We start from the raw sequence: 24796 nt of genomic DNA on the forward strand, positions 1-24796 counted from the left end.
TTCTGAAATATTTAAGCTCAACACACTATTAAAGTATAGGGCTTAGAACTGAAGCCAACACTCCGAAGTAACTTGTGCATATGGCCAGTATGTCTTTTTAAAGTTGTGGGTATTTCTAAGTGACCAAGAAATCACTAATAATCAATGCTCTTTACTCTTGAAGCCTAGAGATTCTTTTTTCCTATTATACTCTTCCACATCCTTTTTATCTAACATCACCAAGACTTCTTCCTTCTTCTCTTTGAACATCTATTTTATGGATTTTCTTTTCATTCTCATGGCTATTGTCTTTGTTGTGACCATTATTTTGGCAACATTGACACCTTGATTTCCTCATCCCTTAGCATTACCTATTTTCTCCCTCTCCTATTCTGCTACCAGATTATTCTTTCTTAAATTAATATTTTTTTATTGTCTGGGTGGCTCTGTAGTATAGTGGTTAGCATGTCTGCTTTACATGCAGAAGGTCCTGGGTTCGTGCTAACCATTATACTACAGAGCCACCCAGACAATATTTTTTATTGTCTGGGTGGCTCTGTAGTATAGTGGTTAGCATGTCTGCTTTACATGCAGAAGGTCCTGGGTTCGTGCCTGGGTGGAGCTACGGACCATACTCCCAGTGTGCCAGGCCCTGGGTGCATGCTGCTAGTGTGTGGGAAGAGATGCCCCACCTTCAGAAGTCCAATTCTTAAGGGGAGACAACAACATCCGTAGGTCAGGGGTGAAGTGGGGGAGGGTGGGAATTAAAGAGGGGGGAAATTTTTATTGTCTTTCATTCTCCTATGAAAATTACCCAATAATTCTTTATCACCTGGATGTATTCCACACTTAACGCTGAATGTAAGGTTTCCTTAATATAACTCCACTCTGTCTATGTAATTGTATTCCTCCTGACTTCCTAGCATGAATTTCAATTCTGGACAGCGTGTCTCACTATCACCACACATTTAAGTTTTTATACGCAATCCCGTAATCATGATGCTCCATTTTCTTTAATATCCCTTTCTTTGCACCTGATCCTTTAACGATCAATTTTCTTCTTTTCCACATATCCTTTCTAGAGTTTCAGTGTCTGCTGATTTGTTCCTTTCACATGATTCTGTATGACTTAGAGTTGGTGGCTATTTATTTTGGTGTTTCTCTATGTTATTACTTAGTCAAGTTTTCATATTATTATTCTCATCAGCTTTAAAAGAGAGTATCCATTTTTTATATATTCTTTTCTGCCTCCATAATAATGATATCATTTTTTCAAATGAATAAAATATTCATTTGTTTACAAATAGTGTCAAAATAGCATAATGGAAGACAAAGACATATGAATGAATAACATAATCCATTATTTTCAAGACTATAGTTGTCTCATTTTGAAATTGTTTTTACTCTTTACAAATACTGTGTGCTCAGTTAAAATAATTATAATTTTATTTTCCTCCAATACTAAAGGACTTATTTACAAATGCAATTTATTAACTTGTTACCTTAAGAAGTAGTACGTAGTGTTGACTATATTTAAAGAATATTCTTCATCTGCTGAGTAAATTCAATCTGCTTTTTTCTTTAAAAAAAAATAACAGAACAAGTTTACAGTATGGAATTATGTGCTTAAAAAGGCTGAATTATGACAGAAAAGAACTAGAAAGAAGACGAGAAGCAAGCCAACATGAAATAAAAGGTAATATGTCTTCCTTTCATATTGAATGCCTTTTTCTCACGTTTTTAGCTTTCACTTTTATGAATCTAAAGTGCCGTGTGTATTACACTGAACATTAAGTAACATAAGTATCTGACTAGAATAGTGACATCATTACTTCTTTTTCATTACTTTTCTGATTAAAACACAGAAAAGAATGTCATCATTTTATAAAGTAAATATCTCATTTGGGGAATAGTCATGATTTTTTTAATTGAGATTTATTCCTCTGTACCTATTAATTATACATTCTGCTTGTTCTAAAGATGCCTTCATGTAGATATTTTTGTCAAACTTTTAGTAGAACATTCTCATTATAATTCAGGGAAACATGGTATATAATTTATTTCTGGTAGTTTATCTTTGGCTTATGTCATTTGAATTTTATTTCAGTGCCCAGAAATTTTATTTGTGTAATATAGTTATAGAAATTACATAGAGATTTTGTATGAAAATTACATAGGAATTTTACTCCTATAAATGAGACTAGTCCATTAATAATTTTAAGTCGGAATAATTTTAGAAGAATTACTAACTGCTGAAACTGTTATGTTTACAAAAATGATTGATTCAAATGATAAGAAAAGATACTTTACTAGATTATGAAAGTATTATATTTAATAATTAACCCTCTAAATGTTGAGAAGTACCTTACTATACAGAGAAAAGAATTGTTTAAAAAGAATAACATGGGCTATCCTTATTAGTGACCACTTTATTTTTTCTTTTCGTTGTTGAAGGAACATTTAATCTTTGAGTATAAGATATAAGAATCTTTAGGCCTTTTTTGGTAAAAAATCATCTGTCTGTTTATAAATGTCCATTTACATTTTTAAAGGGAAAAAAAAGGCTCATTAAAGGAAATGTAACCAAATATTTTTGAGGAAAATTTTGAGTACAAGCAAAATAAACTATTTAGTAACATGTCTGCTTACCGTTTCCCAGGTATCAATATGTGGGAAGCATTTCATCATATTCAATAGGTGTTTTTTTATACATTAATTATTTAAAGTTAGGCATGAATCTCTTTGTTTTCAGCTTCGCTCTCTTTGGGTCTTACTTTAGATATGAAAATATTATATATTACATGAAAATAGTATATAGTACATGTTACTCTTTCTCCCATATTTAAGCTTAACACTGTTTTGTTCTGTATTGAAGATCATCTATCTTTGACTTCTATAATTTTATTTGTGATAAGCAATGTCATACGTTACTTTAATCTTTTTCAGTTTTTGGACAGTGCATTAGTCTTAGCATAATGTGCTTGAACGCATTTGGTAATTTGTTAAGAATATTTTTCCATATATGGTTCATCAAAGAGTAGATAGACATACAATGGCTTTCTTGTAACACTTCATCCAACTCATTACTTAGGTGCAAGAAAGTGTTTTTCCATTATTAAATTGAGTTGTTTAATTTTACTTTATTTAGGGACCCCAGAAAATTACAAGTTCTTCTCAGTTATTGTTGTTCAGTTAAAGTGAAATCTGGGAGTTAACTAGCCAAAGAAAGACCCCAGAAGGAGGTCTGTGCTTGACTTAACAAAGGATGTGGATGTTTTCGCACACAAAGATTTTACACATCAGATACTACTTTCTAGTTTTCTTTCTGAAGTATTTTTTTCAATTAGTTTTTATTATGCTTGGTTTTGCCACATGGAATGCTTCAGATATAGATATAAAGGAGAGGAATTACCCATTTGGCCCTACATCAAATATAATATTAGTATTTGACAGTTGCTGGTTAGACAGTAGCCCTGAGAAAAAAGACTGCTATGATTCACTATGATTAAACACAGCTCTATATGATGAGTAGCTGTGAGTGAAATCATAAATAGTCCCTATTTCTTATAACTGATCTGATGACATTTACAGGAATAACTCTTGACTGTGAATAAGGGTCTCTGTTATTATCTGAAGTGTTAATTAACCTTAACCTTAAAAAAACAGCTTTCCGAAGTAAAGAGACTATGTAAATATCAAGAATATACTAACATTTAATTTGTTACTAGGAAGTAGTCAACACTGATCTCTAGCCGTTTATTGTTTAGGTCAAGGGGATCACTACAAAGCTTTAAAGTCAGGGCATAAATTTTGCTTAGAAACAGAATTATATATAGAAAGGGATCTGATTTACAAAATGAAAAAAAAAGTTATTTTGCTGTTCTACAAAAGAAAAATCTGGATTAATACCTTATTTCTCTTCACCCTCTAAATGAATGGATTATTTTATATTATATATTTGATGACTCTTAACTACAGGTGTGGCAATGTAATTATTGATGGAAATGTATTTGTAGAAGTATGGTGGCTACACAATGTCTTAGATTATCAAAATATAAATCCAGCTCTAGAAAAGAACAAATACTATTTGTTCACAAATCCATTTATCACAAAGAAAACTGGATAGTTTGGGTTTTTGTTTTTTGGGTTTTTTTTAGAAAACTATTATTTCATTAGTTTTTTTTTATTCGTTACTTTTAGTGAAAACAGTTGAATAACTATTTCTGTTAGCCATACATACCTGACCAACTTTTGAAGTTCAAGTATGCTATAACCAAGTTAGAACTAGTCGCTATCAACATCAGCTGATTAATATAACCAAAATATAATACTAACCAACTTACATCTAGTTTCTGAGGTCTAAAACCTCAATGGAATAAACCAATTAAAACTTGGAGGGAAAGATACATTTCAGGATTGACCCATGGAGACCAGGAAAATATATATAGTATAAAATTTCCACATATAGTAAAGATCGTTTAGGAAGTTCTTTGCTTTGCTGAAGACAAGGGGAAAGACAAAGCCAAAACTGAGGAAGACAATAACTGTCTCACTAGCTAAAGAAATTTATTCTTCTTTAACTGGAGCAGGACATAGTGATAAGACCATAGGAAATAAGCATTTTGAGTCTTTTCTCACATGTTCCTCATTAACTAAGTCCAAAGAGAGACTTAGAACCTTTCTTTTGAAATAAGGTTGTTCAAGCCACAATAAGAGTTAAGTAGAGAGCTGTGAGGCAGATGTAGCTTCTGGATTAATATACAAATGCTTTACCATCACTGTGGATTGGCAGAGACAAAAGAGTACAAACTAATTCTGACAATAATGGAGTACATTAAATCAGACCAATCTTCAACAAGAACAAATAAAAGACTAGATAAATAAATAAACAGATGTTTGAAGACAGATACATATGACTTAAAAGACTAGGATCCTGGAAAAAAAAGAGACATGTGTTGAGGTAAGCCTGTTGTTCTTTGCTGCTTTTACCTATCTCACAGAGCAGGGAGGGAAAATTATTATTTAGAGGTACCAAAGCTGCCATGCCTTGAGGAACCAAGATCCCAGAGAAAAAGAAAATAAGTAAATCTGACATTTTATACAACTTTCCTCTCAAAACATTTTCAATCATAAATTCTGTGATTCAATAAAATATATATATATATATATATATATATATATATATATATACATATTAGACGTGTAAAGTATTGGGGCAAGATAATAAAACCAAGAAAAAAAATAGTAACATACACACAGGTGGACCTGAATCATTTTTTTTTTCAGACATGGACTTTAAAACAATTGTGATTAATGTGCTAAGAAAATAAGTGACAAAATGAGTATATATATCTATATATATATATATATATATATGGCTAGAATCAATATGTTAAGAAATGATGAAATGGAAATTTGATGAAGCAAAAAGTTTAAAATTGAAATTAAGAATTCAACAGGTGGTTTAACAGTAAAAGAGAAGTTTAGTGAAATAAAAGACAGATCACTTGAAAATACTTGGCCTGAAACACTAAAACAAAAAGATGAATGATATAAAATAGATTATTAGAGACATGTCAGATGTAGCAAGGAGTCTAATATAGGTGTAACTGGAATCCGAGTAAGAGAGGTAAGAGAGAGTGAGGGAGGAAAAAAAATATTTGCAAAGACACTAGTGGAGATTTAGAGAGAAAAAATGCAACAACAAATGAATGAAAACAAGCAGCAATTCAAGATATTTCATGCATGCCAAGCAAGATTTAAAAGAATGGGGGTGAGCAGGGGAAAACATTTAGACACATTCTAGTAAAGCTGCTGAAAACCATAACCCAAAAAAGAACCCCCCCCCAAAAAAAAAAACCTTATGATCTGCCAGAGCAATACTTTATAATACTGTAATACTGTAATACTTTCAAAAGAGCAGCATGAGAAATCTTTCTTCATAACTAAAATAATGCCAGCGGAAAATGAAATGGCATCCTTAAAATGTTGCTTGAAACCTTCTTACCTAAAAGTGTATAACTGTATGTTCATCAATATTAAAAGCAAAATTAATACATTTTCTTAAGGCTTTGGGGTAAATACCCAGTAGAAGGATTGCTGGATCATATGCTAGATCAATTCTCAGTTTTTCAAGGAACCTCCATACTGTTTCCCATAGTGGCTGGACAAAATTGCAGTCCCACCAGCAGTGTATGAGGGTTCCTTTTTCTCCACATCCTCTCAACATTTGTTATTATATGTCTTGTTGATTATAGCTATTCTAACAAGTATGAGATAGTATCTCATTGTGGTTTTGATTTGCATTTCCCTAACAGCTAGAGATATTGAGCCTTTTCATATATTTGTTGGCCATTTGTATGTCCTCTAGGGAGAAGTGTCTGTTCATGTCCTCAGCCTATTTTGTGATTGGATTGTTTGTTTGTTTTTGTAGTTATTGAGTTGTGTGAGTTATTTGTATGTTTTAGATATTAGGCCCTTATCAAAAAGGACAAATAAATAGAGACTCATGGACACGGACTATAGGCTAGCAGTTACCAGAGGGTAGGGGGATGGGGAAAGAGGGGGAGGTAGATAAGGTAAAGGGGATCAAATATAGAAATATAAGGGAGTAGGGAGAGGGCGAAGTAGGTTAAGGGGATCAAACATGTAGTAACTAAAAGAAACTGGACTTTGGATGGTAAACACACAGTAGAATATACAGATGTCAAATCATAATGTACACCTGAAAATTTATATAATTGTGTTAACCAATGTTACCCCACTAAACTTAATTTAAAAAAAAAAATACATTTTCAGACAAAGTCTGAGACGTTACCTTACCAGAAAATCCAAAGACAAAGAAATATTAGAATGAGTTATTCATGCAGAAAGAAAATGATCAAACAGAAATGTTTAAAACGCTTACAATATGAGAACAAGAGGACAGTATGGGAAAATTTAATAATAATAAAAACAATAATAGTAATATCTGTGGGCTTTAAATTTCACATAGAATTAAAATATATAAAAACTATAATGCAAGAAGGGAGTAAATTAAATTAAATCGTTTGAAGTTCTTGCATTATCTAGGAATGAAAATGTACTAATTTGCAATAAATTATAGCAAGTCAAAGATACGTGTTATAACCTTTAACTGTGACTGCTATGAGAATAATATAAAATGTATAAATAAAAAACTAATAGAGTGGTACAATAAAATAATTTTTAAAAAGGCAAGAAAAGATAGAAAAGGAACAAAAACAGGTAAGACAAATAGTAGATTTAAACTCAAATATCTTAGTAATAATGTTAAATGGAAATGGACTAATTCAACTAAAAGAAAGATGAAAGAATAAAAATTATTATACGTTGTTTACAGCCATAAATATAGGGATATTAAAAAGTTGGAAATTGAGGACATAAACACTAAAGCAAGCTGCTGTGTTTTTATATTTTTTCTAATATCAGAACATAGACATTAAAGCATGAAACTTAACTAAAAATAAAATTCATATTTTATAATAAAAGTGAAGATATGGTAAATTTGAACATATCTAATATAGAGACTTAAAATATGAAGAGATAAAACAGACATCTAAACATGGAAGTACATATTTTCACAATCATAGTGAGAGATACTAAAAATCTCAGAAATTGATGAGACAAGTAGATAAAATAAATTAATGAAGATATAGGAGACTTGAAAATGATGACTAAAAACTTGAACCTAAATGACATTTTTAAACTATTCCATCCAACACTGAAGCATACATATTCTTTTCAAGGACACATATACTATTTACCACAATTGACTATGACACTGAGACATATTGCAAATTCCAAAATATACAGATTTATTTCTCTATATGTACATATTGAAATTAAACTAAAATGCAGGGATAAAAAATATTTGAAAATCTCTAAGTATTTGTTTATTAAACAATACACTTCTAAAAAACCCATGAATCAAAGAAGAAATCACTGAGAAATTGAGGAATATTTTGACTGAATGATCATGAAAATGACATATCAAAACTTGTAAGCTACAATTAAAGCTATGATAGCCCCAACTATATTAATTAAAAAAGAGGCTACACATTAATTACTTATGTATTCATCTCAGGAAGTTATAAAAAGAACTAAAATTAAATTCAATAAAATAGAAGGAAATTATAAAAATAAGAACAGAAGTTATTGTAATACAAAACAAGCAGAATGGAGCAAATGAACAATACCAAAGCTAGTTCTTTGAAAAGACTAATAAAATTGACAGTCTCCTGCCAAAGTTAAGGAAAAAAGAGAAAAAGTACAAATGACCAATATAAAAAATAAAAAGGCAATATAACTAAAAATCATATACTAAAATGGTTAGAGGATTGTAGAAAAAAAATATCAAAGTATTTGAAAAATTAAAAATAGACAAATTTCTAGCAAAAACACAGGTTACTTAAGAGAAAAATCTTAATAGTTCTATAACTATTACAAAAATTGAATCGACAATTTTTAAAAATCTCATAAAGAAATTATTATGTCCAGATAGCTTCATCATTGAATTCTTCAAAATATTTGATGAAGAGAATAACACAAATTCTTACATAGTCTTTCAAAGATTAGAAAAAGAGAAAATACTTCTACCTTTATTTTATGAGACCAACATAATTGATAGCAATTACTAATAAGGACATTAAAAAAGAATAATTTCAGACAAACAGAATATAGGAATAGGTAAAAGAATAATACATCATGACAAAAATTGTTCATTTTTAGGAATTTCAGGGTTAATTCCATCAATGTAATTGGCTAAATTAACAGCATAAAGAAAAATCAAGATTTTCGCAAATTAAGAAAGTTAATTTATTAAAATTCAATTCCTTCAGAAAGAGATTTTCTTAATTAGATAATGAGTAACTACTAAAAACACATAAACATCTGACTTAATGGTATAATATTGAGTACTTTACCACCACTTTTATTCAAGATTGAAGTAGCAGTTCTAATCAGTGCAATAAGAAAAGAAAAAAATTTTAAAAGATGTGAGGATTAGAAAGGATTTATGGAAAATCTAAATGATCTAATGATATGTCATTTGAATTAATATGTGAATTTAGCAAGGTCTATAGATAAAAATTCAGTATAGCTTTAAAAAATGCTCTATCAAGCCATGAAAAGACACGGAGTTACCTTAAATGCATATTATTAACTGAAATAAACCACTATGAAAAGTCTACATTATATGATTCCAACTATATGGTTTTCTGGAAAAGGTAAAACTGTGGCGACAATAAAGAGATCAGTGATTGCCTACAGTTGGGAGAGAGGGAGGAATAAATAGACATCTCCCAGGATGATTTTTGGGGCAGGGAAACTATTTTGTTGATACTCTGATGAACCCATGTCATACATTTATCAAAACCCAGTGAATCCCAATGTTAATTATGGACTTTGTGTCAATGCAGATTCATTGATTGTAACAAATGTCCCAGTACGTTTAGGGATTTTTATAGTGGGGGAGGCCTTGCATATAATGGAGCTAGGGGTATAAAGGAACTTTTTACATTTTGTTCAACTTTGCTACGAACTAAAAAATACTCTAAAAAATAATGTCTACTATAAAATTTTAGTAGAAAAATTAACTGTATGTCTAGTATACAAGATATTAACAACAAATATAATAGGACAATCAAATATTAAATAAAATGAAAGATCTATGAGAGTCCTATATATAAAATTCAAACAAATTTTTGAGAGAAATTAAATCTTAAAATGGATCTATAGATTCAATGAAGTCTTAATCAAAAACCCAGTTGGGTAGGGGAGGGTAGTTGTAAATTAACTATATCAGATTTCAAAATATGTATTGAGATTCAAAGGCCAAAAATAGCCAAGACAATTGTGCGTAAAAATTAATTAATGAATTAATTAATTAATTTGAGGACTTAGACCACTATATCAATAATTACTATAAATCTTTGGTAAATGAGACATAATGATCTTGGTGGAATAGATTAATAAAATTTACTTTTTTATTTAAGGAGCATTGACCTTGCCTCCTGATGTACGACATTAATTCAAAGTGGAATGTAGATTTCAATGTGAAAGTAAAAAATAAAATGAAATGAAAACTAAATTTGGCTTCTAAAAGTTACAGAGAAATAGCTTCTCATTCTTTTGAAATGACACGAAAAAAGCATTAACCCTAAAGGAAAACTGATAAACTGAAATTTATTAAATCAAGAACTATAGTCACCCAAAGACATAATTAAGAGAGTGAAAGGGAATTTCAGAGTTGGAAAAGCTATTTGCAATATATCTCTAACAGAGGAATCATATCTAGAATATCTATAGAACTCTAAAAAAATAAATAAGAAAAGGATGGACATTTAAAAAATGAGCAAAAGACACTCATAGGAATTTTATAAAAGAGGACTTCCAAATGGCCAATAGATACATACAAAATTGCTTAACACGTAGATATCAGGGAGTTACAGATCAACACTGTGATGAGAAAACCACATGTACAGTTTGCTAGGGCTTCTGTGACAAAGTACCAAAAATGGGGAATCTTAAAAACAGAAATTTACTGTCTCACAATTCTGGAGGCTAGGTTAAAGTGTCAGCAGTGTTGGGTCCTTCTGAGGGCGGTGAGAAAGAATCAGTTCCAAGCCTCACCCTACCTTCTGGCGTTTTTTTGGCATTCTTGCTGTTCTTGGTTTAAAGAAGCATCTCCCAGATTTCAGCTTTTGTTTTCACATGGTGTTCTCCTTGTGTGCATATCTTATTTCCAAATTTCCTTTTTTAAGAAAGAAACCAGTCATATTGGGTTAGGACCCGTTCTAATAATTTCAGTTTAATTTGATTACTTTTATAAAGACCAAATGTCCAAATAAGGGTACATTCTGAGATACTGAGGATTCAGACTTCAACATATGGATTTTGAGAGGACACAATTCAACTCATAATGACACAAATTTACTATAATAACTAAAAGCAAGCAAATAAAACAAGTGAAAAAAATATAAAGTATTTGTTAAGGTGCAAATTTTCATACTCTTCTGCGGGAGTTTAAATTGTGCAAGCGGAATTTACTTAGCATGTCTGCTAATGTTAAATCTATTTATAAAACATGGCTTACCAATTCTATTTTTTGTTATTTACTCAACAACAAAATGTGTATAAATATATATATATGTATAGATAGATACATATATATATATGAACAAAATGCATACATAAGATTGTAAGAATCAAAGCAGCACTATCCTTAATAACTCAGAGTGGAATTTACCCAAATGCTCATCAATAGTAGAATGGCTAAATGATGGCTTAATCAAAAAACATGGAATAGTAAATAGCTACAAAAATAAACAAGGTGCTGCTATTTGCCACATCATAAATAAATGCATATTGAGTGAAAGACACAGACACAAAAGTATGTATTGTATGGTTTCTTTAAAAAAAAGCTAAACTAAATCAGATAAAAATAATCTGTGGTGAAAATAGCCATTATGTTGGTTATTGTTGCAGTGAGGATAGTGACTGAGAAAGGATCTCTTTGAAGTGGAAGCATCACTTTATTGCTTTAACATTATACATGAGAAAAGCTAACGTGGTTATAAATTAATGCATTAGGACAGATTAGTAATGCTTTCAAAAAACAATATATAAATATTCTCCCCCTCAACAAAAAATAAATACTGTCCTGATTTTTGAAGATCATTTAAATGATAGATAATAAGCAGTTGAAGTTGAAGAATATTTCCCAAAGAATTCTTTATATTTTTTTCTGGAAAAGGTATAAATTTCATTCAGGGAGAAAAAAATTAACAGAAAACCCTGCTTTTATTGTAATAGTAAATTATGAGTCTCATTTTCCTTTCTATAGGGTTAAAAATGATTTTTTTCTAATTTCTCCATAAGTTCCTCATCTCTTTTCTATAGAATATTATGACCCATATGACTATTTTTCTAGTTATTATGTAGCATTCTGTCAACTCGTAATAGGAAGAAATGGGAAAAATGATAAAATGTACTTTGATATGTTTTGGTCTAAAAAAAAGCATATATATTTTTTTCCTAATGGTTTTAGTTTTGGAAAATAAAATTCAAAGTGTTTCATACTTCAGTAAAATACTACTTATCAACCTAAAAAGAAAAACAACTTGTGACTTGACTGGGTGCTTGATTTTTGCATTAATATGTGGTTAAAAAAAAATGAATTGACAAATTAATAGGGAAGTATCAAACTATTTAGTATTAGTTCTATCTTACTGTTCTGGTCTCTGATTTATTGTTTCAGATGAAAAAAAGTTTCTTCTTGTCTAAATGCAATATTTAAATAGTGTTTTAAAACCACTCTGATGAAAACCCTTATTAGAGTCTCATTTTGCTCTTTAGTGTGTATCAGACATAAATAAGAAATGTCCCCATCTGGTGGTAAGAACATTTAACTTCAGACAGATCCCTAGAGCTTTAGAATAAAAACGAGAAACACCTTGAGATGTTGTGTTCTATGTCGGAGAAGTACTCTCACTTCAGTAAGAGTACATTCTTAAAATGACAATTTTTTTCTAGACTAAAAGTAGAAAAGGTTAGTTATTTGAACATTAAATACATGCAACACAACAGGGCCAGATGTGTTAGGGAGAGGATAAAGAAATCAGCCTAAGTGCTGACCTGGCCGGACACCCATAGCTCATTCCAGCCAGAAGTTTTGTTTATTATGTAAAATACGCAGCCTAAAATAATGCACCTCTTTTCCTAGATGTGTTGGTGTGGAGCAATGATCGAGTTATTCGCTGGATCCAAGCAATTGGACTTCGAGAATATGCAAATAATATTCTTGAGAGTGGTGTGCATGGCTCACTTATAGCCCTGGATGAGAACTTTGACTACAGCAGCTTAGCTTTATTACTACAGATTCCAACACAGAACACCCAGGCAAGCCCCTTTGTGCTGTAGTTGCACTGTGTCCTAGTTTATTTAATGATAAACAAAACTTTTAGGGCAAAAAAATAGTTGTCTATGTATTCATGATTCCTAACGAGAGTTAGCTCAACCTTTGAAATGTGTCACTGGGGCTTTAATTTCAAGCTATTGGATTTCTAGCCAAAACAAAATCATAAAATTAAGCAGGAAGGGAGTTAGAGGTTATGTGGTCCAACCTTCCACCTGAATTCCAGATTCCCCAAAACAGTATCCTTCACAGATGGTCTTCAGTTTCTGCTTCTCTGAGAGGCAATCATTTCTATTTACATGTCTGAATATACAAACACATAGCATTGGGGATGCCACTGATTCCCAAAACTGGATAATTATCTGAATCACCAGAGTTCTTAAAAAATTAAAATAAATCCTGCCTCCTGTATCACAGGCCTAAGAAATCAGGTATCAAGAGAAAGGGCACAAGAATCCTAATTATCTAAAGTTTTCCCAAAAGGTAATCATTGACCAGGTTTGAGAACTACCTGCATAGACTTGATCCAAATTTGGCAGTCTAACTTCACTTCTTATTTTGTTGTTATGTATTTCAAAGTTTAAAGCAAGGTCAGTAATTCTACATTCAAATGGACAGGGCAGATGATCTTGGTATTATAAAACCTAAGCTCCCCTTGACTTCAGACATTTGCATGAGGCTATTTCTTTGTTGTCCACAGATAAAAAGGAATTTCCCTACCTTATATTTATTTACAGCTAAAATTTACAATGGCTTGTACAGATGGAAGACTAAAAACTTAAGACTCAATAAATAAAACAGGATTTTTAATGCTTTCTCAGATAAATGTAATCTCAACTTTCTTTTTTAATTAAATGTGACTAGTGATGGTAACTGTTATTTGATGTCAACAGGCGAGGCAGATTCTCGAAAGGGAATACAATAACCTCCTGGCTCTGGGAACTGAACGACGACTGGATGAAGTAGGTCCTTGTCTATCATTCAAAGGAATCTTTGCAAAGAACAAGTAAAATGACATTCAAGCAATAGTGCTCAAAATTTAATCAGATGCTTGCTCTACTGATAGACTAGAATTTTCCCCCGGATTGTTCTTAAATATTAAATTTTATTACTCATTTGATTTTTGAAATAACTTTATGAATTCATAAACATTATCACATCAGCAGTTGGAAACACTAAAAAGTAATTCAAAAAAGACTTTTCATGAACTGTGAATACAAAATGCTGAGCAACATTTTTTTAAATTATAAGCAATAACACTAATCCCGATAAATTCAGCTTTTTAATAAGGAATGTGCTTATTTCATAAGTATCTGTATCTTCACAGGAAATTTTAGGATATTACAATGAAGATAAAACTTGCTTTTAATAAATAGGAAGCTTTTTATTATTTTAGATATCAATATTGGGTTTTCCTTAAAAATATATGAATAACAGCTTAACAGTCATGGGATTTGAAAGCTATAATGAATGTAAGAATTCCTATACCTAATACATGCATGTTTAAAGAATTGGAAAATTATAAATATGTAAGTAGCCTCTTGAGATTAAAAAAAAATTCAGGTACATTAGTAAACTGCATTGATAGACACTGTAGACTTCATTTGTCCTTCTAAGTTTTTTACAGGGTCTTTCTGAAAGAAGTAGGAAGGAAACCTGAGTATGAAGTGGAAAATACAGAGAATCATAATTTCATGTTGCAAAATGCAGATATTTTTTGGCGATAAAGAAAAGCAGATTAAAACAGTTTTGTAAATGAACCCAAGAAATCCTAAAACAAGCTAATAATTCCACATTCAAATGAACAGGGCAGATGATCTCGGTATTATAAAACCCAAGCTGTCCTTTGTGGAGGAGGTTATAGACAGATAAGCTCTACAGTCTTGACCTCAGCTAACTTCCTATAAGGTCATACTCCTGTCCACTAAGGATAATGATTAATATTTTTAAGAGCCAGTTAATATTTAACGGATTTTAATTTTATAACTTGTTTGATAATCTTTTTAATCCTTATTCTTAATTGTTGAATCAAAAAGTCTGCATAAACCCTACACACTTTTGAATAAAATATTCTCCTTGCTTCAAAGTTGCAAAACAAATTTTAACAAAAATTATTGAAGATCTGTCATATTGCTGCTTCATTCTAAAATGCAGATTGATCTGAAGGAGCTGTCCCGGTAGATACACAAGCCTATGTGAATTATAGTGTTGCTTCCTGTAAGTAAGAAATGAGCAGAAAGATTTAAATAGAATGTGACTATTTGCCTTTAAAATATGCCCCCTCTGTGTCTTATTATTAAAAACACAGCAAATGATTTTACCATCCAAACCCTCGACTCTCTTCTGTCTAGTTTTTTATTTGTTTTTGTTTTTCGAGTGAGAACAGAAATAGCTAAGCAACTTGCCCAGAACCAGAGTGGACTTCTTCCCGGGGCTGATCCTTTTCAGATTCCACCGAAATAATTTGGGAATGCTCATGTATTTCTATAGACTTTCACTTCATTTAGGAGGATACTTTTGGCCTTATCTCATGGAAATTTTTTCCCGTGATTTTGCTGCTTTATAATTCCCATTACTTTCTGCAGTAACACTACGTTGAAAGAACAGAAGAAATCATGATTTAAATTCTTGACTTATCAGCTTATTTTTGAGCCCATAACTCATACCTTACATTACAATGTAATGTAGTGTTTTGTAGAAATGGATAATGTTTATGTTTATGCAACAACGTCTCTAAGATTTGAGAAGTTGGAGAGGCCACCATTGTGAAATCCAGCTTCTTTTCTGCATTTATTAACATTTGGAGATCTAGGGCAATGTAAAACCCAACAGTTGAGAAGAGGAGTAGCAGACATTTCTTAAACTGCAAGATATTTAGAAAATCTAAACAAAATTTAGTTATTGATGGCAAAGACTCTAAAAGAACAGTGGAGAGATGTCATTATACAAATGATTTTATTTTACTCAAATTGACCTCGAATGTTACTTAATTAAGATAATGGTCTATGATGAAGAATGCCCTATAGTGTTATTTGTAGCAATGATAATTTGAGCTGAATATCAGTCTATTATTCTCTTTGCCAAAATGAAGTTATCTGAGCTAATAGGGGCAACCACACATACTTGACTCTAACTTCAAGGAATAGACAGTATTCCCTAGATGAAAACCTTAGTGATATAAGCAGATAAGAGCTATGTGGAATGATTAATATTTTCCTTAGAATTAGATACAAAGAATACTACTAATTAAATGCTAAATTACATATTACTGCTTACCAATTTAGAGAAAATAATTCTATCTATGCAGGTATTTTTTGTATGCACAGAGATGGAAAAAATTATATCATTAATATATAACAGAATCAGCAACCAGAATTATATTTATAAAACAGCAATCAGAGTTACATTGTGCTTTTAGTGGCATCTAAAGAGCACCTATATTTATTAAAAGGATGATGTCCAGGCTGCATGGGTTTTTAACAAATTACAAGTTAATTATGTATGAGATAAAATCTAACCTGTAACAATTTTAGAGTTTCTCATACAGAATGTAGTTTATAGTATCCCATATGAGCAGGCTATATCAAATATAGATTTCCCCTATAGCATATATCTCTTGTATACATAAAAGCAAAATTCACAAAATAGTTATTCGAGTATGCTTCAACACTTATCCCACTAAATATGTCATCTTATACCATAAAACCAGTCTGTATAAAGTGCAACAAGTATACCTAATATATACTATTTGGAAAAACTTAGGGGTTTTATTTTAGGTTTTCGAAGATGTTTACTTTTATAGATGACAGATTTGAAATGATAGAAAACCTTTTTTTATAAAAACACTGGTTTCGAACTTCCTGCATTTTCATTTTGGAATTACTAGAACTCTTAGAATAAAGCATGGTATTCTGTATGTATGCTATATAGAGTGAATGTAAATAATCAATGTTACAATTTTCTATCTCTGTACTGGCAGAGTGATGACAAGAATTTCAGGCGTGGGTCCACCTGGAGAAGGCAGTTTCCTCCCCGTGAAGTACATGGAATTAGCATGATGCCTGGGTCCTCAGAAACATTACCAGCTGGATTTAGGTTAACCACAACATCTGGGCAGTCAAGGAAAATGACAACGGATGGTATAGTAGTTTTCCCTTTCTGCTTATAAAATGAAAAGCTTGTTTAACAAGTGCTGGTTATCATTCTCTGACCTTGCATAGCTTTCTGCAATTGTTTTCTTGAGTTGGTTTGCTCTGCTTGAAGTTTACTTTGCTTTCATCAGATCAGACAGTTTTGTAAACTGCTAATGCATGAATTCATGGCACTTTATTCATTTTTAAAAAATTATTTATAATATCCTAAAAAGGATTTTGGCTAATGTCCACATCTAGGAAGAATAATAAACGGCTGCATGATTTGTGTTTCTTTACTCTTCTATCCCTAAAGTAAATAATTTGTTTAGGTAGAGGTTGGACTTGGACTGAGGGTCTTTAGTAAATGTAAATGAACTCCATGGTCACCCCACATGTTTGAATATTGCAAGTTTTATATTTTGCCTTAGACACTCAGACTCATCAGATATTTTCACCTCTGACCAAGGCAGAAGGCCTTAAATAAACAAGCACAACCATGAGAAGAGAATTAAACAAACACAAAACCAACAGTAATTTTACAATTAGTATTTCCTTCTGTGGACATTAGATTTGTTTTATATACTTCACAAAAGAAAGTAGCCATTCTGAAAGAGAGACAATTACAAATGGTAGTGACAAAGTTATTTCTGTTTAGTAAGCACTAAAAAAAAAAAAAATAGCCCCACTCTCTTTAATTAAAACAATCACCGAGAGTCATTTCTTTCCAAGGTTACTGTTATTGTGGCCCTTAAAATTCATTCTGATATAAACTGTAATAATCTACATTTTTTTTCTAACTTGTTAATATTATGGAACATCTTAGTAAAATTCATTAGGCATTTAACACAGCTAAAATTAGTGTAGAAGCTCTTCAGTACTCAGAGGGGAAAACATCCACCATATTGAATTCTCTAAGATCAATCTTCGTTTCCAAAACAGAAGCACCTCGGGGAGCTGCTCTCGTTACAGATTCCATCTAAGGGGAAATACACAGTGCTAAAGCTCAGTTGAGTCCCACTGAAAGAAATTTTCACTAGTAACTTGGTCTAGGGAAAAGAAATATGAGTGGCTTATATCTGATAGAAAGAAGGTCTGCTAATATGTTCAGGATCCCTTTATGCAGGGAGAATAAATCCTTCTCATCTGAAATTGTGTACTCAATCATCGAGTCCCTCTAAAGCCCTTTTCTCCATTTGCAGTTACTTCATCAAGACTGCAGAGGTTAGACAACTCCACTGTTCGCACATACTCATGTTGACAAGCCACTCAAAGGAGGCAGCACTGACTTGCTGTGAGTAGTTTTCCTTGGCTGACAAAAAACCAACCACCAAAAAAGTGGAACCTACATAGACTAGTAAATATACACAATACTCTTTGGTATGACCTAGGAGTACAAAAGTGAGATAACCCCTTTGAATTGTTAGAGGGTAAAACGGAACCTTTATATTTTAGCTCTTAATCTAGGATTTCCTGTCACCATCTGTCTGCTATGGTTTAAGGTCTGTCTGTTGAAGGCTTGTCACTATCTTGTTACACATCAATGGGTTGCTACCATACCGTCTTTTATTTTTAACAGCATTTTATATGGGCACACATAGTATTTCATTGATGAGAGTTTGGCACTTACAGAATACCACCCCTTCAAGAGAGTACATAGGGGAAGCCGAAATAGGCGCATAGTGATTCTGGTAGGTACACAGAGTCAAATAGTGGCAGAGACAATGATTTGGAGGTGATTTCGTATTAAAAATAAAAGCATAAGTGAAGATATACAACTTTTAGTATGTTGTCTTTCATAAAGGTGATTTATATTTCTTGAAAACAAGTGCGAATATTAAGTGTGTGGGTTTATAGCATAGGAAGAAAGTTAAAGTACTGGTAAGAATGGCTGACAAAACTATCCGAAAACCTGGATACATTATTATAAGGTGTAAGACATTTATATAGAGAGAAATATTAGTTGATGGAATTGACTTCTAAATCCATGCCAAAATGAAGTTTTATTGGCAATCTTAATAAAACTATGGTTTCCTAGATTATAAATGTCAAATGCTTGTAAAACATTTCTTAACCCAGAACTGTATGTTACCAAAATATTCTACCATTTACAGTGAATTAATTTGGAAAAATACTTTTAAAGCAATAATTAGAACCAAATGTGTGCACAGAGGAGAGGAAGCAGTTATAGGCAGAGGAACAGCTCATCTTGTGCTGTTTATTTACTGCCTTGAACTAAAAGCGCCACACAATTTATTGTTGGTCTTTGGGGCCTAATATAGGAGTTGATCTGCTGCCTTATTTAGGTCACTATTTGAAGCTGTTGATGATAAACAAAAAGCTTTCAGATAAGAGATTTAATTTCAGAATATAAAACCCTAACATTAAAATTTTAATTATGGTATACAATTTGACATCTAATTAGGCATGATCTAAAGTGTATTATAATTTGGCTCAAAAAGGGACTTTTCAAAATACTGTTTGTAATAACTTCTACACATAACATGATAATTTCCCCAGAACTAAATACTTCACTAATTTACAAATGACGATTTAATATGTTGAAGAGTGCTTGCTTCTTAGCTCTAGACTGATGGGTAGAATTACTCTTTTAACTATTTGCAATCTGTATTTTGTGCATGGCATTTGAGTTCCTATTTTCTAGTTTTTATCATTAAATGGGATAAAGGTTTTATTTGCAGTTTATTTAGTCTAAGACAATCAATTTGTATTTTGATGAAACATCAGGACTTTTGCTATTAATTTAGACCATATTATTTATTTTGTGTTAGGAATAGTAATTGTGAACTTTTCCCAAATATATTATGACTGGAAAGAATCAATGATGCCACAGCACTGACCCTTATTCTTTAAAACATGTTTTATTATCATATATTTTTGTCACAATTAAACAAAGGTATCTTTTTAAGAGCTCTAAAATATAGGAACTAAAATATAAATCTATTCCATTAAGTAGGTCAACTAAACACAATGTACTAATTAGCAAACTTAAATTTTTCAAAAGGATCTGTCGCATTTCATGATTATCTTTTTTTATATTATTGCCATACTTTCCACAAAGTTGAGCAAGTATTATTTAAGCTTGCCTGCATGAAATTGAAGAGCAAATGTTCATTACATATAGCTGTTGGTTACTTTCTAGATGATATCCTATTGCTTATCTCTTAGGACAGAAGTAGACAGGCTGCATGGAGGTACACCAAGAGTAGAAGAGGGGAATTTTCTGGTCTGGGACCTTTTAGTAAACTAACACTATCCATTAAATATTCTAGATGTCGTCTTTTCAGTCTACCCTACCTAAAGTGCACTACCATCTAAGAAGACGAGCAATGAATATCTTTGTGAAGACTGATTTCTAAGGAAATAACCACAAGTAATGGTTTATTAAACTGAAAATGTGATTGGGGTGGGGGGGGTCAGATATTAAGTTTGATTAGTGTACTATAATTGAAAGAAATGCTTAAGTCATTTGAATAATAAGCATCATCCACATCATAAATTCTGTATAACAGATGCTTTTATGAAATGGAGCCACTTGTTTTTTCATGTTTTATTGTAATATACTAGGCATTTATGTATTACTGTGTATGTATTTCTTTTTAAATGTGTAAGTCTTATGTAAATGGATATAAATATGATTTTTTAAAAAATAAAATATATGGTTCATGGAGTCTTGAGTGCAAACATTTGACAATTCCAAGTACTGTTTGTATTTTACCATTCCACCATTTTTACAGTTTTTGAATTATAACAGTCAAATTGATATGTTTCCTGGAAGCATGTTTCATGCCTCCACATGTTTCACCTTCAAGTCTGTCAATACTTAAAGCTGAAAACCTGCCTCTGATCATGTCAAAAAGAATGATTTAACCTGGAACTGGAGCCAAAAATAGACCTTTAAAGGCAATCAGGGATGTCCTCTATCTTTAGAAATAGCACTGTGATGGCTCGATCTCCTTTTCGATACAAAACAAAGCCAAACTGTTTACAAGAGTCAAAGCAATTATTTAAAAAAAAAAATTTATAAAGGAAAAACATTATCTTCTCTTGTTACCTGTGGACCAATAATAATAATTAAAAAAAAAAACTTCTTTATTAAGAACCACACGTTCATGCAAATATCTGGAACCGCCAGCCAGCCCTGTTCAGTGAATGTCAACCACTGCAGAGTCTGAGGCTCATTTCCACTGGAGAAAAACAAAATCCCAGAAACCCTTCCCTTTTGTCAGTGTAACAGGGCAATAGCCAGACTCATGTCTAATGTTATAAGCTTTTAGCCGAGATGGCCTTGTTTCGACTTCCCTGAAGTCAATCTTATCAGAGGAAATAAAGGAAAGACAGAATGATTAACATATATAGTGTATAAAGTATAGAAGAGTAATCTCTTCCTTGTGGCTTTATTTGGTGGTGTTACTGTTGTTTATTCTTTGTTTATATGGGAGATTTCAAAGTACAATCTATTTAATAATACCATTTATCTAACTGCTGATTTTCTGCTATTTGATCTTATTAAGCGCAAAACCTGTCATTAGTAATTTCTTTTTTGTATTTGATTTGATATGTTTGCACGTACATTACATTTGTTTTGATGTCTATTTTTGTTTAACAGATTCAGTCAAAAGGTAATGGTAACAGAAACCTTCTCCATTGTCAATAAAAAAAAGAATACTTCCAGTTCTCTGTTTAAGCTTTGTTTTCTAGTCACTTAAAAGTTTAACAATTTATTTAAACTATAACGAAAATTGTTCTTTCAGTGACTCAATCTAATAATATTTATCTTCAAAAGTGAGTCTGCCACAAGAGGGAGTACTAAACTTGTTTATGAGAGTGATTTTTAAATTTTCTGAAAATGTTGCCTGAACAGAAACAATGGGAAAGAGCTTTTTGAGCTCATCTGGATATGGGAATGCTGATTTACAGAAATGAAGTATATTATAGAAACTATGATATTATAATAACATAAACTAGATTTATATATACTCTTATACAGGACTTTATCACAGAAACAGTTTTTCCCCTTTAGAGATCACCCAGTAAAGAATGTTAATCATTTATAATAGACTCTAACATATGGATAAAAAAGATCCACCTACTTGCCTCAAAAAAGCATAAAGTACTCCACAATGTAATAGATACTTTCTGCCAGATTCTAAAATCCATTTAAAATCCATTTCATGACCAACTATGAACATTATGAATTTTTACATTTTTAATGATCGCAGCCTTTACAAATACAATTTTATATAAATAAATCAGCTGTCTAAATGTAAAACAGGACTCGTTTGTATGTAGATAGTACATTTTCATGATCAAAATAATAATTGAAAACATTTCTATACATTTTTAAAGAAAATCTTTATATTTTAATTTTTCCACTCTTACAGTAAAAAAATTATAAAAATTTAAAATATGGAGAATTTATTTCAGCATATTTAAAGATGATTGCATTTTTACTAACATTATAGTTATTTTTAAAGATACATTTAATTCAGAATATTTTAGGTACTATCCAGTAAAAGTGCTTTATGGTTAGTATTAAAATAGAAAATTCCTTTTTCCTTCCAAAATTTAAGCAATGATGCCAGTGTCTTTCTTGCCCAACGTTTACTCATATGAAAGTAACAGTATGTTCTCTGATCCTGCAAAGGAGATAAATTTCCTCAACCAGATACAAGAAAAAGCTACTTGCCCAGTCTTGTGCATTGTTTTTTTCCCATTCAACTGGAAGATAGCTCAAGCCTGCTTGCTGAATTGTCCTTTTAGATATGATTACCAGGAAAAATGTGTAAGAGGACCAAAGACCTAACCTTTATATACTTCTTGGATCTGTACAATATACCTTGAGTTTATACCTCACAAACGATACTTTCAGGTGAAGAATTAGCCATTTAGAATTAAGTGAATCTTATATGAAAAAAATAAGGTAATACAATTTATGCTAAGACATTAAAAAGAGATTATTTGTTAAGATTACAAATATGATCATGGATAAAATGTACCCAAAAAAGGAACAGTTTAAGGTGCTCAACAGCTTCAAATTATAAGCTGAATGGCTAGCTAGTTTAAGCTACTAAGATAATTAAAGGGAACAGCTATATGAATGTATTTATTCCAGGTGTAACAATCAAAAAGCCTATTTAAGTAAATAAGAATTTACTTTAAGAAATCATTTGTATTATAGCCTATGGTCCCCACCCCACCTCCCAAAAAAGCATACATTTTCAAAATGTCTTTCTACAGGTTGTAAGTAATTTTTATGAAGAAAAAAAAAAGTAAATAAGCTCTCATCTATTATCTTTGACACATATTTCATGTACCCAGACCATTATGTTAAGATGGTTGCTCTAGATAATAATGTTCCTGATGGACTGAAAGATGAAGGAATACTTTGAGTACCATCAAAGACTCAACGGGTATAGTATATTTTTGCATTTAAATGTAATTTTTGATTGCTAGTTATTCTGTAGAGCCCTACAGAAAAAAATATTTACTTATCTATATCTACTCTGGTTAATTGCTACGTTGACATAAGCTTATTAAAAAGACCCATTTTCAATTTTTTTCAATGCTCAATAGTTTTATAGAACTTTAAATGGAAAAATGTGTTTGGATGTCACAAAATTTTTTTAGCAAGTCGTTATTTTAAAATTAGAGAATTAGAGATTTCACATAAAAATCAAGATTTTTTTTTTTTTTGGTTTCTCTTCAGAACTCGTCCTGATCTTTAGCATAATGTTAAAATGCGTACCTTTTTTCCTTACAAGCTTTCTCTGTCAGTATATCCCATTTCTATATCATTCCCTTGTTTCCATAAGAAGCTAGAATCCTTAGTACTCAGTCAACTAAGAACAGAGACAGGAGGGGCTGCAATGGTCCCTCATCTCCATGACCAAGAGAAAGGATTAAAGGACTTCTAGACTCTCTGCCAGGCCAGCGATTTCCCTGAACTAAGTAACAAATGACCTGAGGACAGAGCCATGCCCTGGTATCCAGCCCTCCCTTAGGAAATGTTTGACCGGACAGGCCCTTCTACCTAGAAAATCAACTGATTAGATGATTACCTAACACTTTCCATTTCATTCTTTTCATTTAAAATAAGCATGTGTGTGAGCATCTCAAGAATATTAGAAAGTATTCCAAATTTCTATAAGAAAAATTATAATAATTTTCTGACTTCGACTTGAGTTGCATATTACTATTTTTAGGAAGTCACTTTCAATTAAAAATTGTGGGAATACAATTTTTTTAAAATCATACATTAGACATGCTTTTCTAAAAGTTCTAGACAACTTATAATGAGTCATGTTGCAGGTAATTGATAACAATACTAATTGGGTCTAATCAAACAGAAGATGCATGTCCTTCACTAGTCTTCAAATGCACGTTTTTTTTTGACCAAGCTTCACAATTCACATTTCAGTTTGCAAGTAATTTCTATTTAAATATTTATTTCTGGAAAATAAAAACTTGACTTCAATTAAAAAACTGACTCAAATTGACTCAAAAAAGAAAATGTCATGATGCTTTCTTCAGCACTTCTTCTATGTGCCTAAAAATGCTGGGGTCTTCAATTGTAGGCGTTACCTGGGAAGAAAATTAGAAACATATGAACTCTTTTCCTTGAACCCCTTTCACTTTTCTTATAATTAAAATTACATACAATATGTATTCCTCATTATATTACTCATATGGAAATGCTCAAAAATATGAAACTTTGAACTTAATATTTTAA

General features: G+C 31.4%; 2 protein-coding genes across 19 annotated transcripts in view; one reads left to right on the forward strand and one right to left on the reverse strand.

Moving 5' to 3' along the window:
- PPFIA2 (PTPRF interacting protein alpha 2) overlaps nucleotides 1-21738 on the forward strand; it is a 424261-nt gene extending 402523 nt beyond the window's left edge. For 13 of the 16 annotated variants that reach the window (XM_036237945.1, XM_036237946.1, XM_036237947.1 and 10 more), the window contains 6 exons: nucleotides 1578-1675; nucleotides 12722-12897; nucleotides 13807-13875; nucleotides 16893-17052; nucleotides 18246-18337; nucleotides 20337-21738. In XM_036237945.1, coding sequence (XP_036093838.1) covers nucleotides 1578-1675; nucleotides 12722-12897; nucleotides 13807-13875; nucleotides 16893-17052; nucleotides 18246-18304 — 562 coding nt within the window. In that variant the 3' untranslated portion in view covers nucleotides 18305-18337; nucleotides 20337-21738. The remainder of the gene's footprint in view (nucleotides 1-1577; nucleotides 1676-12721; nucleotides 12898-13806; nucleotides 13876-16892; nucleotides 17053-18245; nucleotides 18338-20336) is intronic. The other 3 variants (XM_036237951.1, XM_036237954.1, XM_036237949.1) reach the window with 1 other exon arrangement.
- Nucleotides 21739-21839: 101 nt separating this feature from the next.
- ACSS3 (acyl-CoA synthetase short chain family member 3) overlaps nucleotides 21840-24796 on the reverse strand; it is a 149123-nt gene continuing 146166 nt past the window's right edge. For all 3 annotated transcript variants that reach the window (XM_016132366.2, XM_016132365.2, XM_036237961.1), the window contains one exon: nucleotides 21840-24648. In XM_016132366.2, the coding sequence (XP_015987852.1) occupies nucleotides 24580-24648 (69 nt within the window). In that variant the 3' untranslated portion in view covers nucleotides 21840-24579. The remainder of the gene's footprint in view (nucleotides 24649-24796) is intronic.

The sequence above is a fragment of the Rousettus aegyptiacus genome, unplaced genomic scaffold, assembly GCF_014176215.1.
Source record: "Rousettus aegyptiacus isolate mRouAeg1 unplaced genomic scaffold, mRouAeg1.p scaffold_m13_p_2, whole genome shotgun sequence".
NCBI lineage: Eukaryota > Metazoa > Chordata > Mammalia > Chiroptera > Pteropodidae > Rousettus > Rousettus aegyptiacus.